General features: G+C 45.2%; 1 protein-coding gene across 1 annotated transcript in view; it reads left to right on the top strand.

The window, feature by feature from the left end:
- LOC144680103 (adhesion G protein-coupled receptor B1-like) overlaps positions 1-23,009 on the top strand; it is a 288,487-nt gene that overhangs the window by 232,061 nt on the left and 33,417 nt on the right. The window contains exons 6-9 of the mRNA XM_078541250.1: positions 5,438-5,602; positions 7,586-7,750; positions 19,908-20,009; positions 21,722-21,828. Coding sequence (XP_078397376.1) covers positions 5,438-5,602; positions 7,586-7,750; positions 19,908-20,009; positions 21,722-21,828 — 539 coding nt within the window. The remainder of the gene's footprint in view (positions 1-5,437; positions 5,603-7,585; positions 7,751-19,907; positions 20,010-21,721; positions 21,829-23,009) is intronic.

Genomic DNA, 23,009 nt, shown 5'->3' with positions numbered 1-23,009 from the left:
TTGATGCTTTCTAATGGCACGCTGCACATAGAAATCCGCAGCTTCCTCCACTCATGTGATTTTGATATGAGAAGTTCTGAAAACACCTGGTAGAAGCTGCTCTAAAACTTGGCGGATTTGTTTGGATAGCCAAGGTACCTTTTGGAGAGGTATGGTGCCCTTTTGGATGGACACCTTTGAGTTAAATCATAATCGTCTGTAATTACCAATTACCTATTACTTATTTTACAGACTTGGTAGCCTTCCAGATGAGTCCTTAACCCCAAAGCGACACTATTTTTGAATTCCTCCACCAAAACCATCTCCCTAAAGTTATCAAAGTTGTATTCCGCCTTCATCAACCTACACCACCTATCGAATGCCATTTCCTTTTCCCTGGTCTGTACTCGTTCACAAATTTCTAAATTTCTGCCTGTAGGCCTCTGGCACCTGCTCCTAAGTATTGGATACAACAGTCTTTACTTACTTGTAATCACACAAATGCTCAGCTGAAAGAGATGAGTACATCTCCAAAGCCTTCTCTACTAAAACACTTTGTAGGGCAAAGCCCACTGCTCTTTCAAACAATATAGATTCATAGCAATTTTCTTGAAGAACACAAAGTACATCTCCACTCCCACCTTGTTAAATTTAGGTACTAAATGAAAACTCTTGACCAAATCAAAATTAAGAGGAGTTCTCTCTGAGTTAGTCTCACTTCTCCTTGTCAACTCGAGCTGAATAATCGGAATTCCTGCTCTATTTTGCAATGTTCATCTCTCTTTCTCTCCCTTTCTCTCTCTCTCTCTCTCTCTCTATCTCGACCTCTTTCCTCTCTAATTTCCCTCTTTCTAAGTCAAATCTTTCTTAGTCCTAATTCTTTTTCAATTCTGGCCAGTTGTGCTCGATCACCAAGGGGACTAGTCCTTTCATCCTTGAGCGCCAGATGTCGAGACAATTCTTTAAGAACCCCATACCTCTTAGCTCCTGATCTTATGTTAATCCCCACATCTCTGTAAAAGCCTGTCAATCATCTTCTCACAACTGTTTCAATTCAGATTGTCTCTCTCAACAAAGGCCTGAGCCTCATGTTGATTTCCCAGTAAAACACAGGGCTGAATTTTTCGCTGAGCGGGCAGTCACGTGCCCGACCCACTTGAGCGTAAAATGACACACGATGACGTCGGGCGAGTGTCCCGACGTCATCGCGCACTCTCCCGATATTTCGGTTGGTGGGTGCACGCGGGATTCGGCAGCACGCCTGCCGACCACTAACAGGCCAATTAAGGCCGCTAAAGTTTTATTGAATGCAATTTTTCACTGCCCATCCAACCTTACAGTTGGACAAAGGCCAAGCAGCCTTTGGATCTTTTATGAAACCTCATCCACGGGCGGGATGAGGTTTCCAACAGGAATTAAAACTAAAATAAAAATTTTGAAATATTTATAGCATGACAGAGTCACATGAGAGGACATGCTTTTAACCTTTGAAAATTCTCTATTTTTGATTTTCAAAATTTTCAGCTTTCATTCCGCGCACCCGCGTACATGCGCAAACTTCCACGCTGGGCCTCCTCCCGACCCTACCCAGATAGTACTCAGCTATGTAGCGCACGATTCACGCTAGTTGGCCGTTAATTAGCCAGCCAGCGTGAAATCAATGTCGGGGCCCGATCGCGGGCAGTGGCATGCTTCACGACCACTCCTGCACCCGCCCAACAATGTAAAAACCCTGCCCATAGCAAAAGGAAATGTGAAATCTTGCTTGTTTAAATGCTGGAGAGTTCCAGTGAACCCATTTCAGTTTCTAGGTTCATATTCCAGGCTCGATTCTCCAATATTGTTGTGATCCCCATTGGGAACTGTAAACCAAAATAAACAATTTTACCAAATAACCCCAAATGAAGAAATTACTAACAAGGCTTCAATTATTGTAACTTTTACTTTAACACAAATCAGAACCAATGCAAATTCAACATGAATTAACAGCAAATGGCACTTGAAATAAAAAGGTAAATTCCAATTGAAATTGTTGGCACAACAAAGTGTGGCACCACATGCAGTTCCAAAGTTTTCTAACTTGGCCCCTGGTACATAGGATCTCTCACTTTCCCACTCAATTGATTCACACTCGCCAGTCGCTATATTCCATCTGTGGTCCTCACATATGGTCATCACCTGAATGACACACTCCTATGGAACCTCCTTAGCTCAGTTCACAACAGTGTTGATGGCACAGATTCCCCAGAGACTTCTTTATAGGATCCATTTAATAAACTCCATTAAACAGTCTGTTGGCTCTGGCGAACCTGAAGCAGCACTAGTGAATTGTCCAATTCACAATCCCTGCTCTAACACTGTCTTTGGCTTTCTGCCATGTTTGACTGTGTTACACACACACAGTCCCTTGTAAATGTGCCTGAAGTGAGGCACTTAGTTTGAGCGAGTGGGCAAAGATCTGGTTAATGGGGTATAATAAAAAAGAGATATCATCTAAATAGAGAGAGATTGCAAACCTCTGAGGTTCATAGGGACCTGGGTGTCCTAATGTATGAATCACAAAAGTTAGTATGTAAGTACAGCAAGTAATTAGGAAAGCTAATAGAATGTTATCATTTATTGCGAAGGGAATTGAATACAAAAGTGGGGAGGTTGTGCTTCATCCCCCCTGATTTCCACCAAGGCAGGTGCACATCAGGTGAGGACAGCATCACCTAATAAGTAATTTGTTTTATTGTGATACAAAGTTGTGACAACAAGCACTTGCATTTATACAACATCTTTAACATAGTAAAATATCTCCAAGCCAAAGATTAGGATAGGTGACAAAAGGTTTGGTCAAAATGGTCGAGAGGACACCATTATATACTGCAATGTTCATGATAGAACTAAAAAGAAAAGAAATATGTTATAACAACATAACATTATGTCAAGCTTCAAGAACAGGAAAAGACCATTAGGGCTAATGAGCTACTACCTTTGTTGACAGATTAGGCTTGATTTGGCCGACGAGGCAGGTAGTTTGAATCGGAGGATAGATTCGGGGCCACCCACCCCAGAAGCAGAGCATTGGCAGTCACGGAGGTGGATGATTGCCGAGGTGGGATTCTTGGGCAGCCCACCTTGGTTCTCTGGGTCTTTGTCCCAGTTGTTTTAGAACTTGTTAGGCCCTCTAGCCCTCATGTTTCACACCCCTTTACCCACCCACCTACTCCCATGGCCCCTCATACACTCAATGCCAACTCAATGCTAACTCATGCCCCCCATCCACCTCGATTGCCTTTCATATCCTCTATGCCCCTTCTAGAGCCACTCACTCAGTAACCACAATGGACAAACATCAGGAGCCATACGGAGATGAAAACAAAATAAACTTCTAGCAATCTAATATAGCTCTCACTCCTACGCACTTGATTCTGAAAAAGGCTCCAGTGATAAAATCCAATCAAAGCTTTTAAATCTCCTCAAGTGGTAAACCTTATAGAGTCATAAAGTTATACAGCACAGAAACTGGCCCTTTGGCCCATCATGTCCATGCCAGCCATCAGGCAACTATCTATTCTAATCCCATTTTCCAGCACTTGGCCAGTAGCCCTGTATGCTTTGGCATTTCAAGTGCTCATTTAAAAACTTGATGAGGGTTCCCGCCTCCACCACCCCCTCAGGCAGTGTGTTCCAGATTTCAACCACCCTCTGGATGAAAAATATTTTCCTCAAATCCCCTCTAAACCTCCTGCCCTTACCTTAAATCTATGTCCCCTGGTTATTGACACCTCCGCTAAGGGGAAATGTTTCTCCCTATCCACCCTGTCTATGCCCCTCATAATTTTGTATGCCTCTATCAGAACCCCACCCCCAGTCTTCTCTGCTCCAAGGAAAACAACCCTAGCCTATCCAGCCTCTCTTCATAACTGAAACGCTCCAGCCCAGGCAACATCTGGTGAATCTGTTCTGCACCCTCTCTAATGCAGTCACATCCTTCCTATAATGTGGCAACCAGGACTGCACACAATACTCGAGCTGTGGCCTAACTAGCGTTTTATACAGCTCCATCATAGCCTCCCTGCTCTTATATTCTGTGCCTCGGCTAATGAAGGCAAGTATCCCATATGCCTTCGTAACCACCTTATCTACCTATGCTGCTGCCTTCAGGGATCTATAGAAATGTACACCAAGGTCCCTCTGCTCCTCTGTAGTTCCTATGATCCTACCATTCATTGTGTATTCCCTTGCCATGTTAGTCCTCCCAAAATGCATCACCCTACACTTCTCAAGATTAAATTCCGTTTGCCACTGCTCTGCCCATCTTACCAGCCCATCTATATTGTCCTGTAATCTAAGGCTTTCCTCCTCACTATTTACAACACCACCAATTTTCGTGTCATCTGCAAACTTAGGTGCTTATACCTCCTATATTCACATCTAAATCATTAATATACTCCACAAACAGCAAGGGTCCTAGTATCGATCCCTGCGGTACACCACTTGTCACAGGCTTCCAATTGCAAAAACATCTCATATAAAAGTAAACTTCTGTTCATACCCCACATTAAACAATGATAATCCTTTAATAAGTCTTTAAACTGTCAATAAAACTGTGAATTCAGAACCCCTTGCTGAGATTGTTACTTTTAAAATTCAGCCAAGCATTCATAATAACACAATTATATCCCTCGGGGAAAAAATAACAAAACACTTTCTTGACACTGCATAAGCAGATGCTAATTTTTTTCTCTAACCTAAGTCTGTTAATCAAAGCAGTCCAGGAGAGTGTTTTTTTTTAACTCTCACTAACAGCTACAGCCTTTTTTTTAAAGTTTAAAGAAGTGGAGCATTAAAAAAACTTCAGATCATGAAAGATATACAGTGCTTAATCCCCCTTCAAGAGCAATTGCATCTACTCCTTCAATCTGCGACTCCCACACTCTACATTAAGGCCACTGCAACAGCCAAAATGGAGTCTGTTTGAATTCAGCACTGAGTTCAAATGACCCTGCTGAGTTCGAGTTTCCCATCTGTGTGAATCATGCCCCTCCCCCTTTCCTCTAGGGCAAAAATTGGACCTATAGGGCTCTACTTCCACATTCAAGTCCTGCCCCTCATTTTTAGTGGCCCGCGGAGTCTCCCCAACTTCACAAAAATCCAGCAATATTGAGTCTACCTACTTGTCTTCTCATCATACATCCCAGACTGATTTATCTCCAGAAAAAAAGCAATTATTTCTCCAGTTCCCTCATGTTGTACACTTCAATGGTCTTCTCTGGTAACTTGTATCATAATTCTGTAACTTTCCGGCTGAAAATGTTCCACCAAGCTTAGTTTTATATTCCCAGCTTCATAATTTTAGCCTGTGCATTCTGCTAGTAAGCAATTTTCCTGGAACATCTTTGCCAATTCCCATTACAACCATAAAAATCTGATGTTATATTTATATTCCTTTGTTTTCTTTTCCAATAAGTTGATGGGAACTGGAATGATTGGTCCAGCTGGAGTCAGTGTTCTGCCACCTGCTCAAATGGGACACAACAGCGAACAAGGGAGTGCAATGGGCCTTCCTTTGGCGGAGCTGAATGCCAGGGTTACTGGTCTGAAAACAGACCATGCTTTCCAAGACAGTGTCCAGGTAGGTTTTATTCATTCAGGGCATCGGTCTGTGCTCTTTTAAGAATGGTTCAATTGATGACTAACAAGATAATTTGTAAAATAGAGAGCCTTAACTAGCAGGGATGAGCTTCCAGATTTTATTCTTGGATGTAGTGCGAACCCATATCCAAATTTTCAAATTCTTTTATTAACCTCTAAACTGTGTTCCTAATGCAACTGAGAAAGTACCCAGGCCACAAATCTCCGAGGACTGTTTCCCTAGTGTAGGTTCTGGCATGTGCCCATCAGGATGTTTCATCACTGGCTCTGTCAAAGCATTCAGGGCAATGTCCTCTATTTTGAATATAGTTGGGAGGTGCCCTTTCCACTATTGGCACATTTTGGGCACCACCAGAGCAGGAGGGGGCAAACAATGTGGTGCTGGGCAGATTCCATTCAGCCAGGTGTCTTGGTCCATGAAAAAAATTTGAAAGGACATACTTGGCCCCCTTTTTAATCTCCCCTTGGATAACCGTTTTCCTTAGGGGTCCAGGCCCAGAACCAGGACTACCAGGTGGCTTCACACAGCTGATATAGGAACCAGTAAGTTTGGTTCGTCCAGGTATACTGTCCGCTCAGTGTAATGAAAACTGGAGCCAAAGGAACTTCCCAACATGAGAATTCCCTACTACTAGCAACATTACCACTAGAGGTTGCACTGCAAACAACCCTCAATGGAAACTCGCCAACAAGATAGGGATCCAAAGTATTCAGATCCCAGCCAAATTGCTGAACCCTTTCTCAGCAAATTTATGTTCTGTCGATTTGTGGTGACCATTATCTGAACAGCCGCTTGCCTTATTTTTGTACAAGGATTCTATAATAGCTGCAAATTTCAAAACATATTGGTGAAAGAGTCATTGCATATCCTCTTTTCATACGACAGCTGGATGTTGTTAGTTATATTTTTCTAGATACTGTAAAAGCATTGCTCAGTGGCATGGTGCATCAGAGTCTAAAAACACTTTGATTATATAAGTGACCTGGGCCCTGTCGAAAATGATGAGGTTAATAATATGAAGCTGGTAATGTTGCATAGCAACCGTTGACTTGTGAAATGATGTCTGCTTTGGCAGGATTGTTCCAGCCAATAGTTTATTGTCAGAATTATTGAAGTGAGCACCCTGCACTATGTACCGTTATAATATGATTGCCCCCTTTGTTTGGTAAGAAAGATTTTTCTGATTTATAGCGCTCTGTTTTAGCATACTGAGGACAGGGTGTCATTTTAACCGTGAAGAAATATGAAGTCAATCTGACAGTCAATTTAATCTCCTGTGAATGGTGAAATTGGATTAGCTGCAGGGTAGCTGCAGTTGAGGCTTCACCCTCATTTAACACTACTTTGGTGATGCTCAAGTGATGGTCTGATGTTATTCTAAACTCAACCCACAAGCCATTTGGTGAGATGAGCTACAAGCCCATTCTCTGTCTACACCATCTTCTCCATAGATAACAAGTGCTGAATAACACAAGTCCCATTTTGTTTGATATTTAAAATAATGCTGACCAAAGGTAACAGTGATACTAATGAAGCAGCAGAACCCTTTTGCTTCTTTCAAACAAATAATCTCAGGTAGGCTAGTTCCTGAAGTACCTTGCACTTTTTGTCCAGTACACCGGCACTGCTATCATTAAGTTCTCATTACTTAAAAAATATATTTTTCTCCCCTGTTTGAAAACTGATGTTGAATTTGCCTGTCAGAAAGGCCTAGAATTCTAACCAGTAGCTACCTGGCTGCGAAGTGAGCACCCTTGCTCTAATATGCTGAGTTTCTCCATGTAGCATTATGTAAATTACAAGCATGAAAGCGAATACAACTGCCTCAGTGCAGGCTACAATCAGTAGATGTTGCATAAGGCTGGAATATGGAGGAGCGCTGGAACTCCAGACCTCATGCATTCATGATTAATGAGACTTTAAATGGCGGTCCATTAGCAACATTGCCTTCTTGTGTTACAGTGGATGGAAAATGGCAAAAGTGGAGCAATTGGGAACCATGCACCAAAAGTTGTGATGGTGGGACACAGCTTCGAGTGAGGGTATGCTCTGGGCCATTTTTTGGAGGACTGCAATGTGATGGACCTCAAGAGGAATACAGGTTGTGCAATGACAAAAAGTGCCCAGGTAAATATGTTGGGCTGTGACTACGACCTAATCTAGAATTAATGAGGGTGGTGCATTTGAGAAATGTTTTTGTGTCTTAACCTTCTGTGCTATTAACTAATGAAGTTCTTGGTCATCATTACTATTCCACAAATAGTGATCTATTGAGGATCTGCAGTAAAGATTTACCAGCATCGCACTAAGGATGGGAAATTATAGCTTTGAGAACATTGAGACATGAAGGTATTTCTTCTAAATAAAAAGAGATTGAGTCAAGGTTCTTTTCAAAACAAGACATGAAGGATTGTAAGGGAATGAGAAGACAGTTAACAAGAATTACAACTGCATCGGGGAATTCTGCACAGGCTGGACTCTATTCTTGAAATGAGAAGACTGAGATGTGACCTGACAGAGCGCTTTTAAAATTCTGAAGGGGTTCAACAGGTTAGATGTAGAAAATATTTTTCCACTGGAAGGGAGTCCAAAACTAGTGGTCATAACTGTAGGATAGTCTCTGTTAAATCCAATAAGAAATTCAGGAAAAACTTTGTTACTCAGAGAATGGTGAGAATATGAAATTCATTGAGGTGAATTGCATAGGTGCATTTAAGGGGAAGCTAGATATGATAATCGAGTGAGGTGAAATAGGATGGGAGGAGTTTCTGTGGAGCACGAATACAAATATGGATCTGATGGATTGAATGGTCCTGTTTCTGTGCTGTAAATTCAATGTAAATATCATTACACAGATTGCAGAGTTTGAGTTTGGAATGTTTTGTAATAGGAATAATTTTTAAAAAAAAATATCCTTCCATGGGACATGAGCATCACTGGCAAGGCCAGTAATTGTTGCCCATCAACTGAGTGGCTTGCTAGGCCATTTCAGAGGGCAGCTGAGAGTCAACCATATGTGCTGTAGGTCTGGGGTCATATGTTTGCCAGACTGGGTAAGGGCAAATAGTGAGCCAGATGGGTTTTTATAACAATTGATGGTAACTTCTTGGCAATCATTATTGAAACTAACCAGAATTATTAACCCAATTTAAATCTCACCAGCTACCATGGTGGGATTTGAACCCATACACCCATAGCACTAGCCTGGTCTTCTGACACCAGTAATGTTACCACTACACCACTGGTCTCCTGCACAAATTGTGGCAAAGAGCATTACATCAAGTAGATAATTATTTGAAGCAGGGATAGAAACAGGATTATGGGGAGATGGGAGTCAGAAGGATTAGTTTCGGGTGGCTTTTGCAAAGCTGGCCTGAATGGTCTCGGGTATCATAAATGTCCTGTGTTCCGATATGTCTATTTCAGCAGAGGAAGTACAGAGGAGGAAGGGAGGGAGTCAGCCTGGGTTGTCCAGCAGTTGCTTTAAAAAAGTCATTGGCAGGAGGGGAGACTTGGAAGTAGCTTACCCTAAACCTCTTTCACTTAGAAACCTTTGTGTAATGAGACAGAGTCAGGAAGAGGCAAGAAGCTAAATAATTATGTATCAATAATAGAGAGCTATGAATGGAGCACAAGGTATTGACACATTCAAGGGCTGAATTTTCCGGTCCTGCCAGCAGCGGATTTTGTGGTGGGTGGGATCAAAAAATTCGGAGAGAGGCCAAAAGTTGGAATCCTGCAGGCAGGAAATAAAAATCAGAATTTTCCCCTCACCACTTTCATGGTGGGCTGATGGCAAGTCGGTTTTCCCACTGATCCATGTCGGGAATTCCATTTGCATGCGATACCGTGTCATGAATACTCATTAAAAACGCTATTCACCGGAATCAAGCTTGAATATAAGTGGTGTGCAGCTGTCTGCCCTCATTTCACTCGTGACTTTGAGGTGAGTGCAACATTCAAAGCCTCCCTGCAGCAGCGCTGTTCCGTTTCTCAGCAACGTCAGTGTGACACCACTCTGCTAGGGGTGTGGGGTTGGTCTGCTCACGGTGGGTGCCCCCATACTCAGGGAGGGCTGAACTCAGTGTGTGCTGTGAATCTCAGGCAGGGCTTCACTTTGAAACAGAAACCAGCATTGCGACCGGGGGGGGACCTGCGGGAGGGGGAGCAGGGGGGTGATGTTGGTGGAGGAAAGATGACAGAGACATGGGGCTCAATATTATATGGTGGGATTGGAGAGGCATTGGGTGGGGAGGAGGTGGGGAGCAGGATGATGGCAGGCAGAGGGGAGACCAAGGGTGGGGAAGCTGGAGTCTAACATGGAAGACACAGAAAGGGGTGGATGGGAATCGAACTGTATGAATGGGAGCAGATGGTCACAGACTTTGGAATAGGAGCAGGGAGTCGTGTTAGTGTGGCACAAGAGGAATGGGTTGCATGAGAGACTCATGGACGTGGGAGAGGGGAAGGCTTGCACATGAAGGACAGGTTGCACAGAGACTCATGGGTGGGGGGGAGGGGGGGAAGGGAGACTGTGTTGTAATCAGGCATGAAGGAACAGAAGAGCTCATTGCCAGACAGTCACTGTCCCTGGTCTGGGGCCAAGAGATTGGAGTGAGAGATTAAAGGCAGTCCTGGGGCTTTATGGACCTTATAGTCAGGGTGAGAGTTTAAAGACAGTCCTGGGGCTTTATGCACCTCATAGTCAGGATGAGAGATTAAAGGTATTCTTGGAGCTTTGTGCACCTCATAGTCAGGGTGAGAGATTAAAGGCAGTCCTGGGGCTTTGTGGGCCATGCTACAGGGCTATGTATGGCATGCACATCGTAGTCCCGCTCCAGAGAGGGCAAGGCCTGTGTGCTCAATTGGGATAAGGCACAATTTGGTGTGCAGGGTGTGGTCATGGTCTTACAGTACGTGGTGATGGGCTTGTCTGGCTCGGTACTGGGCTGCAGATAGGATGGTCAAGATTAGGGGAGGCATCTGCAGCCTGTAAATGAAAAGGTAATGGTGGGGGGGTTGTATTTGAAGCTCTCCTGGGGGGATTCTTCTCTGAATGTGATCGTGCGCTCAGCCTCGAGATGGGGTAAGGGGTGAGGTCCACATGGGGCATGCGGACATGAAAAGTGATGGGTTTAGCAGGGAGGGCTGGAATGTCCACCACAATGTCTATGGGATCTAGAGTTTCTGGGGGAAGCTGGGCAATAACCAGAATGAGGTCTACTTGCACATCATGAAGTTCCAGGAAGATTGGAGGGACCCGAACAATGGCAGGTGGCGGGCCGAAGCTGGTCTCAAAGTAAAAATGCCGCACTACCATCTTGAAACCCCGAAATTATTGTGCAGCTTAAAATTGCAACTGGAAAAGAATCTGCACGCGAGGGGTCTGATGCAGAGTGCGAGGAGCCTACAGCTAGAATAAGGGGCCCTTTCAGGGGGCACCCTCAAACTGCTTAAGTCACAGCATTGAAATAGAGGCAGAGCTGAGATAAACAGGAATCCTTCCTTGAGAATGTGCAATTGGAGCCACTGCCTTTTGTTGCGCTGTTACAAGATATTGCAGGAGTCATTGATTTCACAATACAATTGCTCCATTTGAGCATTAACTGAGAGATATGTGAGAATGGAAAATGCAGGCAACTGTTAAGGAAGCACAGCTACTGCATATCTGCCAGATCATCAATGAAAGCCTGTAATGTGCTTTCTCCAATTGGCATGAGTAATGGGCCAAAGGGCATCCAGTCATTGCTGAAGTGCAAGTTGAGCTTAATCGGTATACCAGATCAGAGATTGCAGGGGTGCCTTTGGTAAAGTGGCACATTTCATGAATGTAGTGAAACCTCTTCCAACCTCAGTGGGATTGAGATGTCAAGTATCAGGACTGGCATCTTAGCCACCTAGATCTGTGAGTTTGCACCTCAGCTACAAGGCTGTATCAGCGAAACGCTGGTCTGGCAGCCGCAATTCCAGGGCATGGCCATGGCTTTCTGTTTGTGAGTGGGAGATCTACTATATTTTCCCGGTGTTCATTAATCTGTTGCATGTATCAGTTCACAGGGAGAAGGAGGATTGAATAATGGAACCTGTGCTCAATGCTGCATTCTTGATGGCAGCGATCCGATTGAGGAGAGGGGCCCACAACACCTCGCACAGCTTCGAGAGGAGTGCCCACTTAAGGTCCCTGGTCCAGGGGAGTCCCAGCAAGACCCAGAGGATAAGGAGGGTAGACCCATCCCATGGAGGTGACTCGCACAACCGAGGGTCTACGGAAGAAGACTTTCCTACCTGGAGATGAGCGACAGACAATGCCGCGCACGTCTGCGCTTGTCAAGAGAGCTGGTTCATCATACCTGCCACATTCTGCGGCAGGATCTACTGCCCCATGGACTGGGAGGACATACCCTGCCAGTGGCCCTGAAGGTCACTGCTGCACTCAATTTTTTTGCATGCGGATCATTCCAGGGATCCACACTGGATCTATGTTTCATCTCACAATCCTCAACACATAAATGTATCAAGGAGGTGACAGATTCCCTCTACTGTAAGGCTCATCATTATGTGAAGTTCACACTTGATGAAGCTAACCAGGCTGCTAGATTTCTGGGGTTTACAGCTATCTCAGGCTTCCCTAGTACAAGGTGCAATTGATTTCACATATGTGGCTTTGAGAGCTCCATGGCAGCAGCCCCTGATGTTCATTAACAGGAAAGGTTTCCACTCCCTAAATGTTCAACTGGTGTGCGATCGTCAGAAGCACATTATGCCCATTTGTGCCAGGTATCCTGGGAGTTCCTATGACTTATACAACCTGAGTCACTTGCAGGTGCCTCACATATTCAAAGGGCCTCAGCGATTACAGGGATGGCTGCTTGGTATAAGGGGCACCCGCTCAAACGATGGCTCATGCCACCCGTGCATCGTCCTCAGAGTGCCTCGAAGGAGAGATACAATGCGGTGCATAGTTCGACATGATCCATCATCGAGCAGACCATTGGTATCCTGAAGATGCGCTTTGGACCACTCAGGTGGGGCTCTGCAGTACTCTCCACAGAGGGTATCCTGCGTAATCGTGGTCTGTCACACCCTTCACTACCTGGTGCTTCAAAGGGGGATCCCTTGCCAGAGGGAGACATGGAGAAGGCTGAGAGCTCCTCAGACAATGAAAAGCAGGAAGGGCAGGAACCTCAAGAGGGAGATGAGGGTCAGCTTCCACGTGAGGATGCCATCGAAGAAGCACGATGTGGAAGATATGCCCGTGCCACACTGATAGCCACAAGATACCAGGAGGAGTAAGGTGCAAACAACGGAACTCAGCCACATTCCTTCTGTCCCTTAGTGCCAGTGCACTGGAAGGCCTTTACAACCAGTAACATCGAGAGCAAGTTCAGTATTTGGACTTGCGTCTTCAACTCTCATGATTCACCGGGCCCTAATCTTTGGAAAGGTCAGCAGCGAACCCTGTATCCACGCGTTCTGGCAAATGACAGTCGGCACAACAGTGCAAATGCTGCACCAAAGGCCTTGATGCAGTCTTCACCACCTAATGAGAAACTTTTAGCAGGCACTAAGATGTGCGCATGATTGTGGATCCCATTATGGCTGCAGGTCTTGTGCTTTGGCACTATCAAAGAAGACAGCCAACTCATTTTGAGAGAGAATTACAGCTAATCCTCCAAGGCTATTAAGCACACCTAACTCCATGTTGTGTTGTAAGAAGCTGAGGTTACTAACGCATTTTGCAAACACCTCCAGTAAAGAGTTGGTCACATCTCACTGACATAACAAAAGGGTAAAGTAATTATCATGACTCAGCTACACATCACATGAATGTGAGGCTCACAAAGGGAGGCGATCACTGAGTGAGAGTGTGGCTCACCCTTGCAAAAAGAGGGCACATAGATGCATAGGCACAATGCATTCAAATGGCAAGACCATTTTCATGAACAGTAAAGTATTAACAAAGGTACATGATATGGTTGAATATCCATGACCCAGAAGTGATGTCAAAGTTTCTTAATTTTTTTAACCCTACATATTGATGGACCTCGACATCCACAGCAGAAGGGGAGGCAGCTTGCTGACTGCTACACCCTGTTGTCTTTGGTAATTTTGGTGGGTGTCCTCTAGAGGGCTGAGATCTGGAGACCCTGGCCTACTTTGGTCTCCTGCTGTGAAGCAGGTGCACCCTCCTTGGCCTGTACAGCTGGAGATGATGGGGTCACAGGCAGAGGGGATTGGGATCAGCTGGACACTCTCGGAGTCACCTGGATGGATGGCCCCGGGATCTCCAGCTATGGTGCTCCTGCCTATGAGTTCCTGAGGGCCACTGCCTGACTCTTCCAATGTCTAGCGTATAGCAAAGGAATGCAGGTCTGAGCACAAATCCGGCAGGATCTGCTGGAACAAGGTCTCCAAGGCGGCTGCCACCCTTCCCATGGAGACCTCGAGGTGCTCGCTTGCTGGAGCCACAGCATCAGACGGAACACGATGGACTCCTCCATCCTTTGCTCTAGTCTGTTGACTGCCTCTTGCAACTCTACCTGATTTTCTGCCGCCTGTTGTTGCATCTCCAGAATGTTAGAGATGGCCACTTGCAGAGGTTCATCATCTGACTCAGACTCAGTGGGTGTCTGATCTCCAGCAGTGCTCCGAGTGCCCGAGCCCTTAGCTGTCACTGCCTCCCAAGTGCTGTGGAGATGTGTCAATGAGGCGTTCCCCAGAATGTGACCCCAAACCTAATCTAGATCTATGACCCACTGGGATGTGTGCCCCTGCACTGGTGGAGGGTGCAAGTGAACGCAGTGATGGAACTTCATCTGATGCATCCCCAGCACCGTCCTCTGAGGTGGCCTGGGGACTGGGGCTTATGATTGATCTGGAGCTCTGTCTGGGCCTACTGGTGCCTGTAAGAGAGAGAAGATAGATTTAGTTCATAAGCAAGCAGAATACAACATTGCATGTCACTCACTGTGATTTTCAGGGTGCGATCAGCTCATAGAGGGCTCATTCATACTGGCTTGCTGGGAGAGGCCAATCTCGCCTGCCTCACAGGAGGGATCTTTGTCTTCGCCTGTCAGCTCAGCAGCATGCTCCTCAAACTGGGACAGCTCTGCTGTCCCTCTTCCCGTCTGGAATATCATCCTCCGGTTGCGGGCGAGCTTGGCCTGTGTGGAAATAAATGGAATGAGACACGATGGGAAGAGATGGAGGAAAGGTCGGGAAGCATGCATGCCAACTGTGTGTGCTGAGCCCTCCCCAGTAAGGGCTGAGAATGGAGTTTGTGTTGCATGATAGGTGAGATTTTTTTTTAATTCGTTCATGGGATGTGGGCATCGCTGGCTAGGCCAGTCATTTATTGCCCATCCCTAATTGCCCTTGTTCAGGGAGCATTTTTTAAGAGTCAACCACATTGCTGTGGGTCTGGAGTTACACATAGGCCAGACCAGCTATGGATGGCAGATTTCCTTCCCTAAAGGACATTAATGAACCAGATGGGTTTTTACAACAATCGGCAATGATTTCATGCTCATCATCAGACTTTCAATTACAGATTTTTTTTTATTAAATTTGAATTTCACCATCTGCCATGGTGGGATTTGAACCCAAGTCCCCAGACAATTACTCTGGGTCTCTGGAATACCAGTCCAGTGACAATACCACTACATCACCACCTCCCCCCAACTGGTGCTGGTGATGTTCAAGTGTCCGTGAGACAATCAGTGCTGATGTCTCCCCCGCTGATATTGTGTGAGATCCCTGAGCAGTGTAACCCTTTGAATGCATGATGCCATTATGAGAGTGTGAGATTAGAGTGAGCTGAAGATTGACTTAGTCTGGCGAAGCAGATGAGATCACTCATCCTCTTCCTGCACTAAATGACCTTTCTCGGTTGCATGTTTGACGAGCTGACCTCCCTTGCAACCTCCTCCCAGGCTGAGTCTGTTGGGCCCCCTGGAGCCATTCCTGGGGGAGAGGACATTCTGGTGCTGGTGGATAAGGGGCTCAAGGGAGTCATTGCGGACTTTTTTCTTCAGTGGAGCTGTATCAAGAAGTTTCTCGCACACAGCTGGCATGCTGAGAGTCATGTGTGTGTTCAGGTGGCGTTTAAGCATGGCGCTGGGACCTTCGACCCCAATAGGTAACAGCTGAGTGGACCAATCACTGCCTGCCACGCCATGTGATTCAGAGAGCTACTCGCTGATGCAGAATTAATAAACTTCCGCCCAGCCGGGAAACGCGCCATGAAATCTGCCCACCACTGCACTTCGTCTCCGGAACGACAAATTCCGCCCCAAGGGACTCTAATGTTTAACTCATCATCATAAGCACTTGCTGACAGTTACTGCAGTGAGACACAATTATCAAATTGTCGAGGATTACACTCAAATTAACCATCTGCTCTGTTACTTAGCAACCGATAGATAGCGTTTCCATGACCACAGTTTCCAAATGGTTGTCAAGGTTTTTATTAAAAAAAATAGAAAATCACAGGAAGGAGTGACAAGGATAATTACAATAAAAAAGCAAGCATCAAGGTCAGGGTAGGAGGGATTATGTGTTCAGATTAAAAAGCAATTTATACTTGGTTAGAAGTGAAAAATAAGGCTCTGAAATTCCTTTGAATGCCTTGAACTCACCAGCAGCTGTCTCATAGCTCTGCAGTACTTATTGTAACAAGAATGCTTTCGTGGCCACTGAAGGTCAGAGGTAAAGGAATGAAAGATATCAACATATGAAATGGTGGAATGCTGCCTTATTCTGTTTAATATATCGACAGTAGGACCAACTGTCCGCCGAATTTCACTGAGTCGCCTAATTTGGAATTATATTCTTCCATGTCCTTTCCGTGACCCGGCATCCACAGTAAAGGCAGATCAGGCTGTGCATAGTCTAAAACTCTGCCTATAGACTGCAGAATAGGCTCTGACCAGCTCTTGTAGCAACAGCATTTTAGCGCCTGGCCCAGTTGAGTTTCTAGCGATTGGTGGGTCCCAAAATGTTAATGGTAAAGGACTGAGATGGGGTAATGCCACTTAATGCCCTTCTTGGAGATGGCCACTATCCAGCACTTAAGTTGAACAAATCTTTCACGCTTCTTCCTCCAACATTATCAGCCATGTTCAGTGTGCGTTTCACTGAGATAGCACCCTAATTTGGGCACCATTCAATTATCAGGCCCTTAACTTTCCACTATGAGATTGGCTGGTTCCAGTGGATACTCTACTGTATTTCTACATTTGTTAGCTAACCTTCCTCTATGACCTCTTTCTCTCGGTCTCTGCCTCAGTTGGACATGCGACTTAGATAACTATTGTTAAAGGAAACCTCGGCGGTGGTTCACCTCAATTGGGGCACGAGTGCGGGGGGCCCCACCTGGTGCCTTCCCTGCCACTCATACAATCGTGGCGAGGATGGGGGCGGGCGGGTGGATGGGTATGCCGCAGGTGCACCACGAATGGCAAGGCACCCTGTTTTACTGGTCTAGCCACTAGTTTCCCTGCCCGAGGGTGGCCCATAAAATCCAGGCCCAGATTTTCAGGCAGCTGTGGTCTTATGATTCCAGCAGAAAGCAGCTGGCCGGCAGTAAATTAAGTCCTGATCTGCTGCTGCAGAAATCATCCATCATTAATAAAAATTTGATGGATGGGTCATTTTCTGGCTAGTCCTCTGCAGAGCAGGAAAGGATAAAAATACTTCAGACACTACAAAGAACAATTTAGATCAATTACTTAAAAATTTTGCAGGGCAGAGCGGTAAGCATTGCTTAACTCGTTGTCTTCACTTTGAAGGGGAATTCTTTTTCTCACATTATATAATACCTCACCGTTGCACCCTAAGGGTCTACGGCTCTGTTCCACTCACAATTCCATTATGCACAATTACTTTGGTTGTTCACACTGTGGAATTTTGTGCTGATGGGAGTGTCCACTGCCGCCAAAATCAATGGACTTTTGAACAGCTCACCACCCCATCCCAGCGACGATAGGGCCGTAAAATTCTGTCCATAGGAGATTTTAAATTTGGACTTTGGTTAATTAGCTTGTCCAGAAGCTTGGATGCAACTTCACAACAGCCAGAATGATGCAGTACTGGGAGCACATCGGGCACAATTTGCTGATCGCGCACTTGCAGGAAGACTCAGGGCCCATGGCCAGGAATTCACAGTCTCTCCACGGAGTGCCTCCCCCACTGGTGGATGCAGCGAACCATTTAAATCTCCATTCAGTTCGGCGGGAGCGTAATATCCCGTTGGTCGGGTGGTGCTCTAAAACCCTGGCCTATGTCTATGTTTATACCATGGGCAGGATATTGTGCTCGTTGGGCAGGCGCGCGCCCGAATGAGCGTGAAATGACGCGCGATGACCTTGGGCGAGTGTCCCGACGCCATTGCGCACTTGCACGATATTTTTGGTTGGCGGGTGCGCGTGGGAGTCAGCAGCGTACCTGCTGACAATTAAGCGGCCCATTACGGCCCTTAGTCAGTTAATTATTTAGAGTTTTTTGCTGCCCGTCAACCGTTCGCTTGGCGGGCGGGTTAAAAGGCCAAGCGGCCTTCGCATTTTTGGCGAAACATCATCCACGGGCGGGATGAGGTTTCGTCCAGTGATTTAAAAAAAAACTTTTTGCACTCAAATTTTACTTGTCCCTGCTCATGTGACAGAGTCACATGAGGGGACATGTTTTCAATATTTTAAATATCTTTATTTATATTGATAAAAAATCTTCAGTTCCGTGAGGGAGCTCTGTGCCTCAGGGAGCTTTTCCTGCGCGCACCCGTGAACATCAGCGCTTGCGCTTCTGCCACCCCCACCCCAGCAGCGCTGCAGTGTGCGTTTCATACTGGTTGGCCATTAATTGGCCAGCCAGCGTGAAATCCATGTCAGGGCGCGATCACGGGCGGTGGTCGGCTCCACGGCCGCTCTGGGGCCCACCTGCCGCACCTTCCCGATGAGGGCAAAATTCTGCCCCACGTCTCCATTCCAGTCATCTTGTCAAATGGTGCTGAGGCGTAAAATGATGTGCGGTGACGGACGTGCGTCCCAACATCACCGCGCGTCATTCAGATTTTCAGTTCGGCGGGCGCGCAGCCGACTCTGCCGAACTGTTAAAGGCCTATTAAGGCCAGTTGACTATCAATTAAATCAATAAACTGAGCTGCCCGTCCAACCTTAAGGTCGGCAGGCAGGCCAAGAGCCCAGGCGGCCTTTGCATTTATCATGGAACCTCATCCACGGGCGGGACGAGGTTTCTTGAAGGCTTTCAAAGTCTTGTAAAAATTTTTAATAAAATTAATAGACATGTCCCAGCTCATGTGACAGTTTTACATGAGGGGACATGTCTTAATTTTTTTTCCTTTATTAAATTTTTTTGAACTTAAATGAATCTCCCTGAGACAGCTCTGTGCCTCAGGGAGATTTCTGCGCTCTTTCGCCTGCATGCGCGAAAGAGCACAGGGCCCAACTCAGGAAACCACCACCGCCCCCCCCCACCCCCCCCCCCCCCCCCCTGCCTGCTCAGGGAGTGCTTCCAGGTGCATGTCACACTAGGTGGGCCTTAATTGGCCCGCCCACGTAAAATGGCGGTGTGGAGCCGATCGCGGGCGGCCATCGGTTGCGCGCACGCCCGCACCCGCTCCCGCCCAACCCACCTCCCCGACGGGAAGAAAATCTCCCCATACAGATTATCTGCAAATGCACTGCTGTTGGGAATGACTCGGTCACTTGCAAAGCTCGTCGATGTAATGTCAACCTGTACTTAACATGAATTTCAATGTGTTGTCTATTACATTTCTAGGCATTGCAAAATATTTATGTCATGGAAGAATATGCATGCTCACTGATCTCAGTATGTCATAGACCCTGTATCATGTTAGGGAATTTAACATAGGCACATAGATGTAATGTACAAAACCTTAGCTGCAGTTCTTCAACTGCCATGTCTTAATTCCAATCCTGGCAATGAGTTATAGTTCAAGTGCATAACCACCATATGTCACAGCCTCAGGTAAAGTTCTATCCTTGTTTCCAAGGACATAGCTTCCAACGGTGACAGATAATTCTCCACAGTTTGGGAAAAAGGGGCTGCTGAAATGGCATTTTGTCATGCGGCAGAGTACACCTTCAAAATAGCTAAGTCAAGTTGATGTATGCAGGATTAAAGGGTCAGACACTGCAGTTGAATTCTCCCATTTTTTTTTTCCCATTGCCAAATGGTATGGAGGAGTGAAAGAAGTGTTTGCTTAAACTATTCATCTAACTTAACCGAGGCATAATTTCTGCTTCAGAACCTCATGAGTATTGTCAGGAAGAAAATTACAATTCTGTGGTGTGGACAAAGACACCAGCAGGAGAGTCCGCGATCGTCAGCTGCCCACCAAGTGCTGCAGGTAATTGTTTCTAGCAGGGAGTAGCTGGGAGTATGCCCTGCTCTTCCTTTTTAGGGGGGCATCGAATCACCACTTTAAAAAATTGGAAGATCTGAACAAGTACAATGTTGGAATTAAGGGATGGGGAAGTTAGGAACTTTCGATGCCTTTTGAAATACATTGATCTCAATATTAACCCCTCTTCCCACCCCTCCCCCACCCCCATAATGCCCAAAAGTGGGATTGGTGTGTGGAAAAAACTTAAAAATCAATGAACACGTCCCTAAAATACTAGATAGGTGCCCCCCACTATCCTTTATTCATGATGATTAGCATGGTATGCATATGTCCCATCTTAGAGAGGTGGGACACTTTGTTAGCACATTTAAATCAGGCTCCCAGAGTGCAATTGAGAAACCAATGGAAAATGAATGTCTGACAACTGAGTTCCCCAGGGCTTAGGAAACCCAGCAGTGAATAGCTGCTGGCTTCAGAAGGTTAGCCCCTTTTCATGGCACTCCTTGTGGGTCAAGAGGAGCAGGAGTCTCTCCTTTCCCACAAAGATGGGTTCCTTACTGTTGATTGTGGCCTGCCTTCAGTGCGGTGATTGTTGACTACCGCTACCCCCACTAAGTACCCACCAAGGCACACCCCTAATCACCAACCTCTCTCTCCCGATTGTCAGAAACCATTCACAATGATCCCTGGCTATTCAGCCGTTGGTTTTCCCACCTGACTGTCAGCCTGTCAATCCAGGCAATTTTTAGGCAGGAAATGGAAGAAGAAAATTATAATTAAAATTAATTAAAGTTAATTTAAGGAGGACCTGCCTATTCCCTGGCCTCTCTGATTTTCACAACTCTCCAGCTACTGCGCACCATCCCTGCCTCCTCATGAATACCGGGGCCATTGCCTTCATTGAGATGAGTAGCCGCAATTTAAATGGCTCTTTGTTCCATTTCTACCAACTGGGTCTTTGGGCACCAGATAATATCCATAGGTAGTTTTGCATATGGTCAGTATATTGGGAGGGGATTCCTAATCTCCATATAGAACATTGACGGTTGTCACTGTCACACAGATTTAAAATGGTGGCAGCGAATTGTTATGAATTTTCCAAACAGAAAAGCAATGCCTTTAATATACAGGTGGGGTGGGTGGGCAACAGCAGAACAGAGTTCTTGAGGCAGAAGATACTGTGAGAGCAGGAAACATTGCTGCCTGAATCATGGGCTGTCAAGGGACTATATTTTCTGAATGAGAAGCAGTGAAGGGTAAGAGAAAAGGCTGACACAGTTGATTCTGAGTAGGAAGAGAAAGAAGGAGACACTCAGCCAGAGTGTACAAGTCATGGGATCCTTAGTGTTAATCACAGGCGAATGCACTACAAGAAAATTGTTTTGGACAGCCAGTCAAATTGCATCTCAACTAAGGAGACCTGCTATTTATTTCAACTAATGAGATGAATTTCTCTTGGATTGTTACCAAGGAAGAAAAATACTGGGGCTCAGATCAATAATTAGGAGTATGTTATTTTGACTTTATCAGACAAAAATGATGATTCTCACTGTTCTTTTACAAGCTTTTAATACGTTATTGCAAATTCCATCTCTGTTTAAATGCAGGCTCAACCTACAAATAAATGAATCATTTGTAGGAGAACAATGCTAATTGTAATTTCTCTGTATAATGACATTGAAGAATGCTACAACTAAATGTTTTGATGTCCTCAGGAATAATCCTGAGAAATTGTGTCCTCGATGATGAGGGAATTGCTTTCTGGGAGCCTCCGCGTTTTACCAAATGCGTTTCCAATGACTACCAGATGTTGCAGTCTGAGGTAAGTGTATCACTTGATATTTGGTGCAGAAGGTATATTGTGATCTAAAGGGGTTTTTTTAAGCCTAATAAAAGGAAAGTTTCCCTGCCAGCTCTGGATTCATAATCCCTGTTATTCACATCTTTCTGTCCACTGATCCATTAATTAAGGGCAGCATTTGTACATTAACTGGATGTTTTCCAGGCATTTTCCCTCTCCATCCTGTTTTCCTAAATATTCTCCTATATTAGAACAGTAATAAAATCTACTTATGATGGACAGGTAACAGCCAAGGCAGTTATCAATTTAAGGGGCTTAGATGTTATATACTATTGTTGATACTTAACTTCCTTCTGAATTGGCCCAACAAGCCACTCAGCGGTTTAAGGGGAAGGTCCACGACATCTTCCCAGGGAAGCTAGTGATGAGCGACATATGCTGGTCTGGCCAGTGACATCCTCATCCTGAGAATGAAGAGAAAACATAAAAAAAATACCTGAGATTCTGGAAGGATCTTCCATCATCATGAAACTTCAGTGTTGTGGAATTGACAAATTTGATTTCATGTTTCAATGAATTAAAAACACATTCTCAAATTAACAAGTTTATCACTACTAATAACTTTAATGGGTAGATTTTGTTATATAATGTGAGTAAATTTGAAACATAAGCTCCCATATTTATTGCTGTTGTCATCAGTATCCTTGGCCTCTTACACTGTTCTAATGAACTCAAGGAGTACTACTTCACCTTTTGATTAGGCACTTTACAACCTTCTGGACTCAACACTGAGTTCAACAATTTTAGATCATAATCAATTTTTTTTCAGGCAGCAGTTTCTGGTAATGATTCTGTTTTTGCCATTTACCGATCCTCCAGACCCATCTTCTGTTTCTTCATGTCCCTTTACCTCCCTCTTTTGCCTTATCCCTTCATTTCTTTTGCCATTTAATCATTCCTGCCATCAATCCTATTACAGATCTTCCATTCGTCCTTTCCCTGTGTCCCCCTTTCCTCTGGGCTTGCCTGAAATCTATTACGTCTCTAACCTTTATCAGGCTGAAAGACCATTGACCAGAAATGTTAACTCTGTTACTACAGATGCTGTCTGGCCTGCTGAGAATGTCCAGCATTTTCTGTTTTCATTGGAGATTTTCAGCATCAGCAGCATTTTGCTTTTGTTAAAGTCAAATTGTCTTTGA

The sequence above is a fragment of the Cetorhinus maximus genome, chromosome 4, assembly GCF_964194155.1.
Source record: "Cetorhinus maximus chromosome 4, sCetMax3.hap1.1, whole genome shotgun sequence".
In the NCBI taxonomy this organism is placed as follows: domain Eukaryota; kingdom Metazoa; phylum Chordata; class Chondrichthyes; order Lamniformes; family Cetorhinidae; genus Cetorhinus; species Cetorhinus maximus.
Note: the sequence above shows the minus strand (reverse complement) of the source record. Positions and strands in the feature narration are given on the sequence as shown.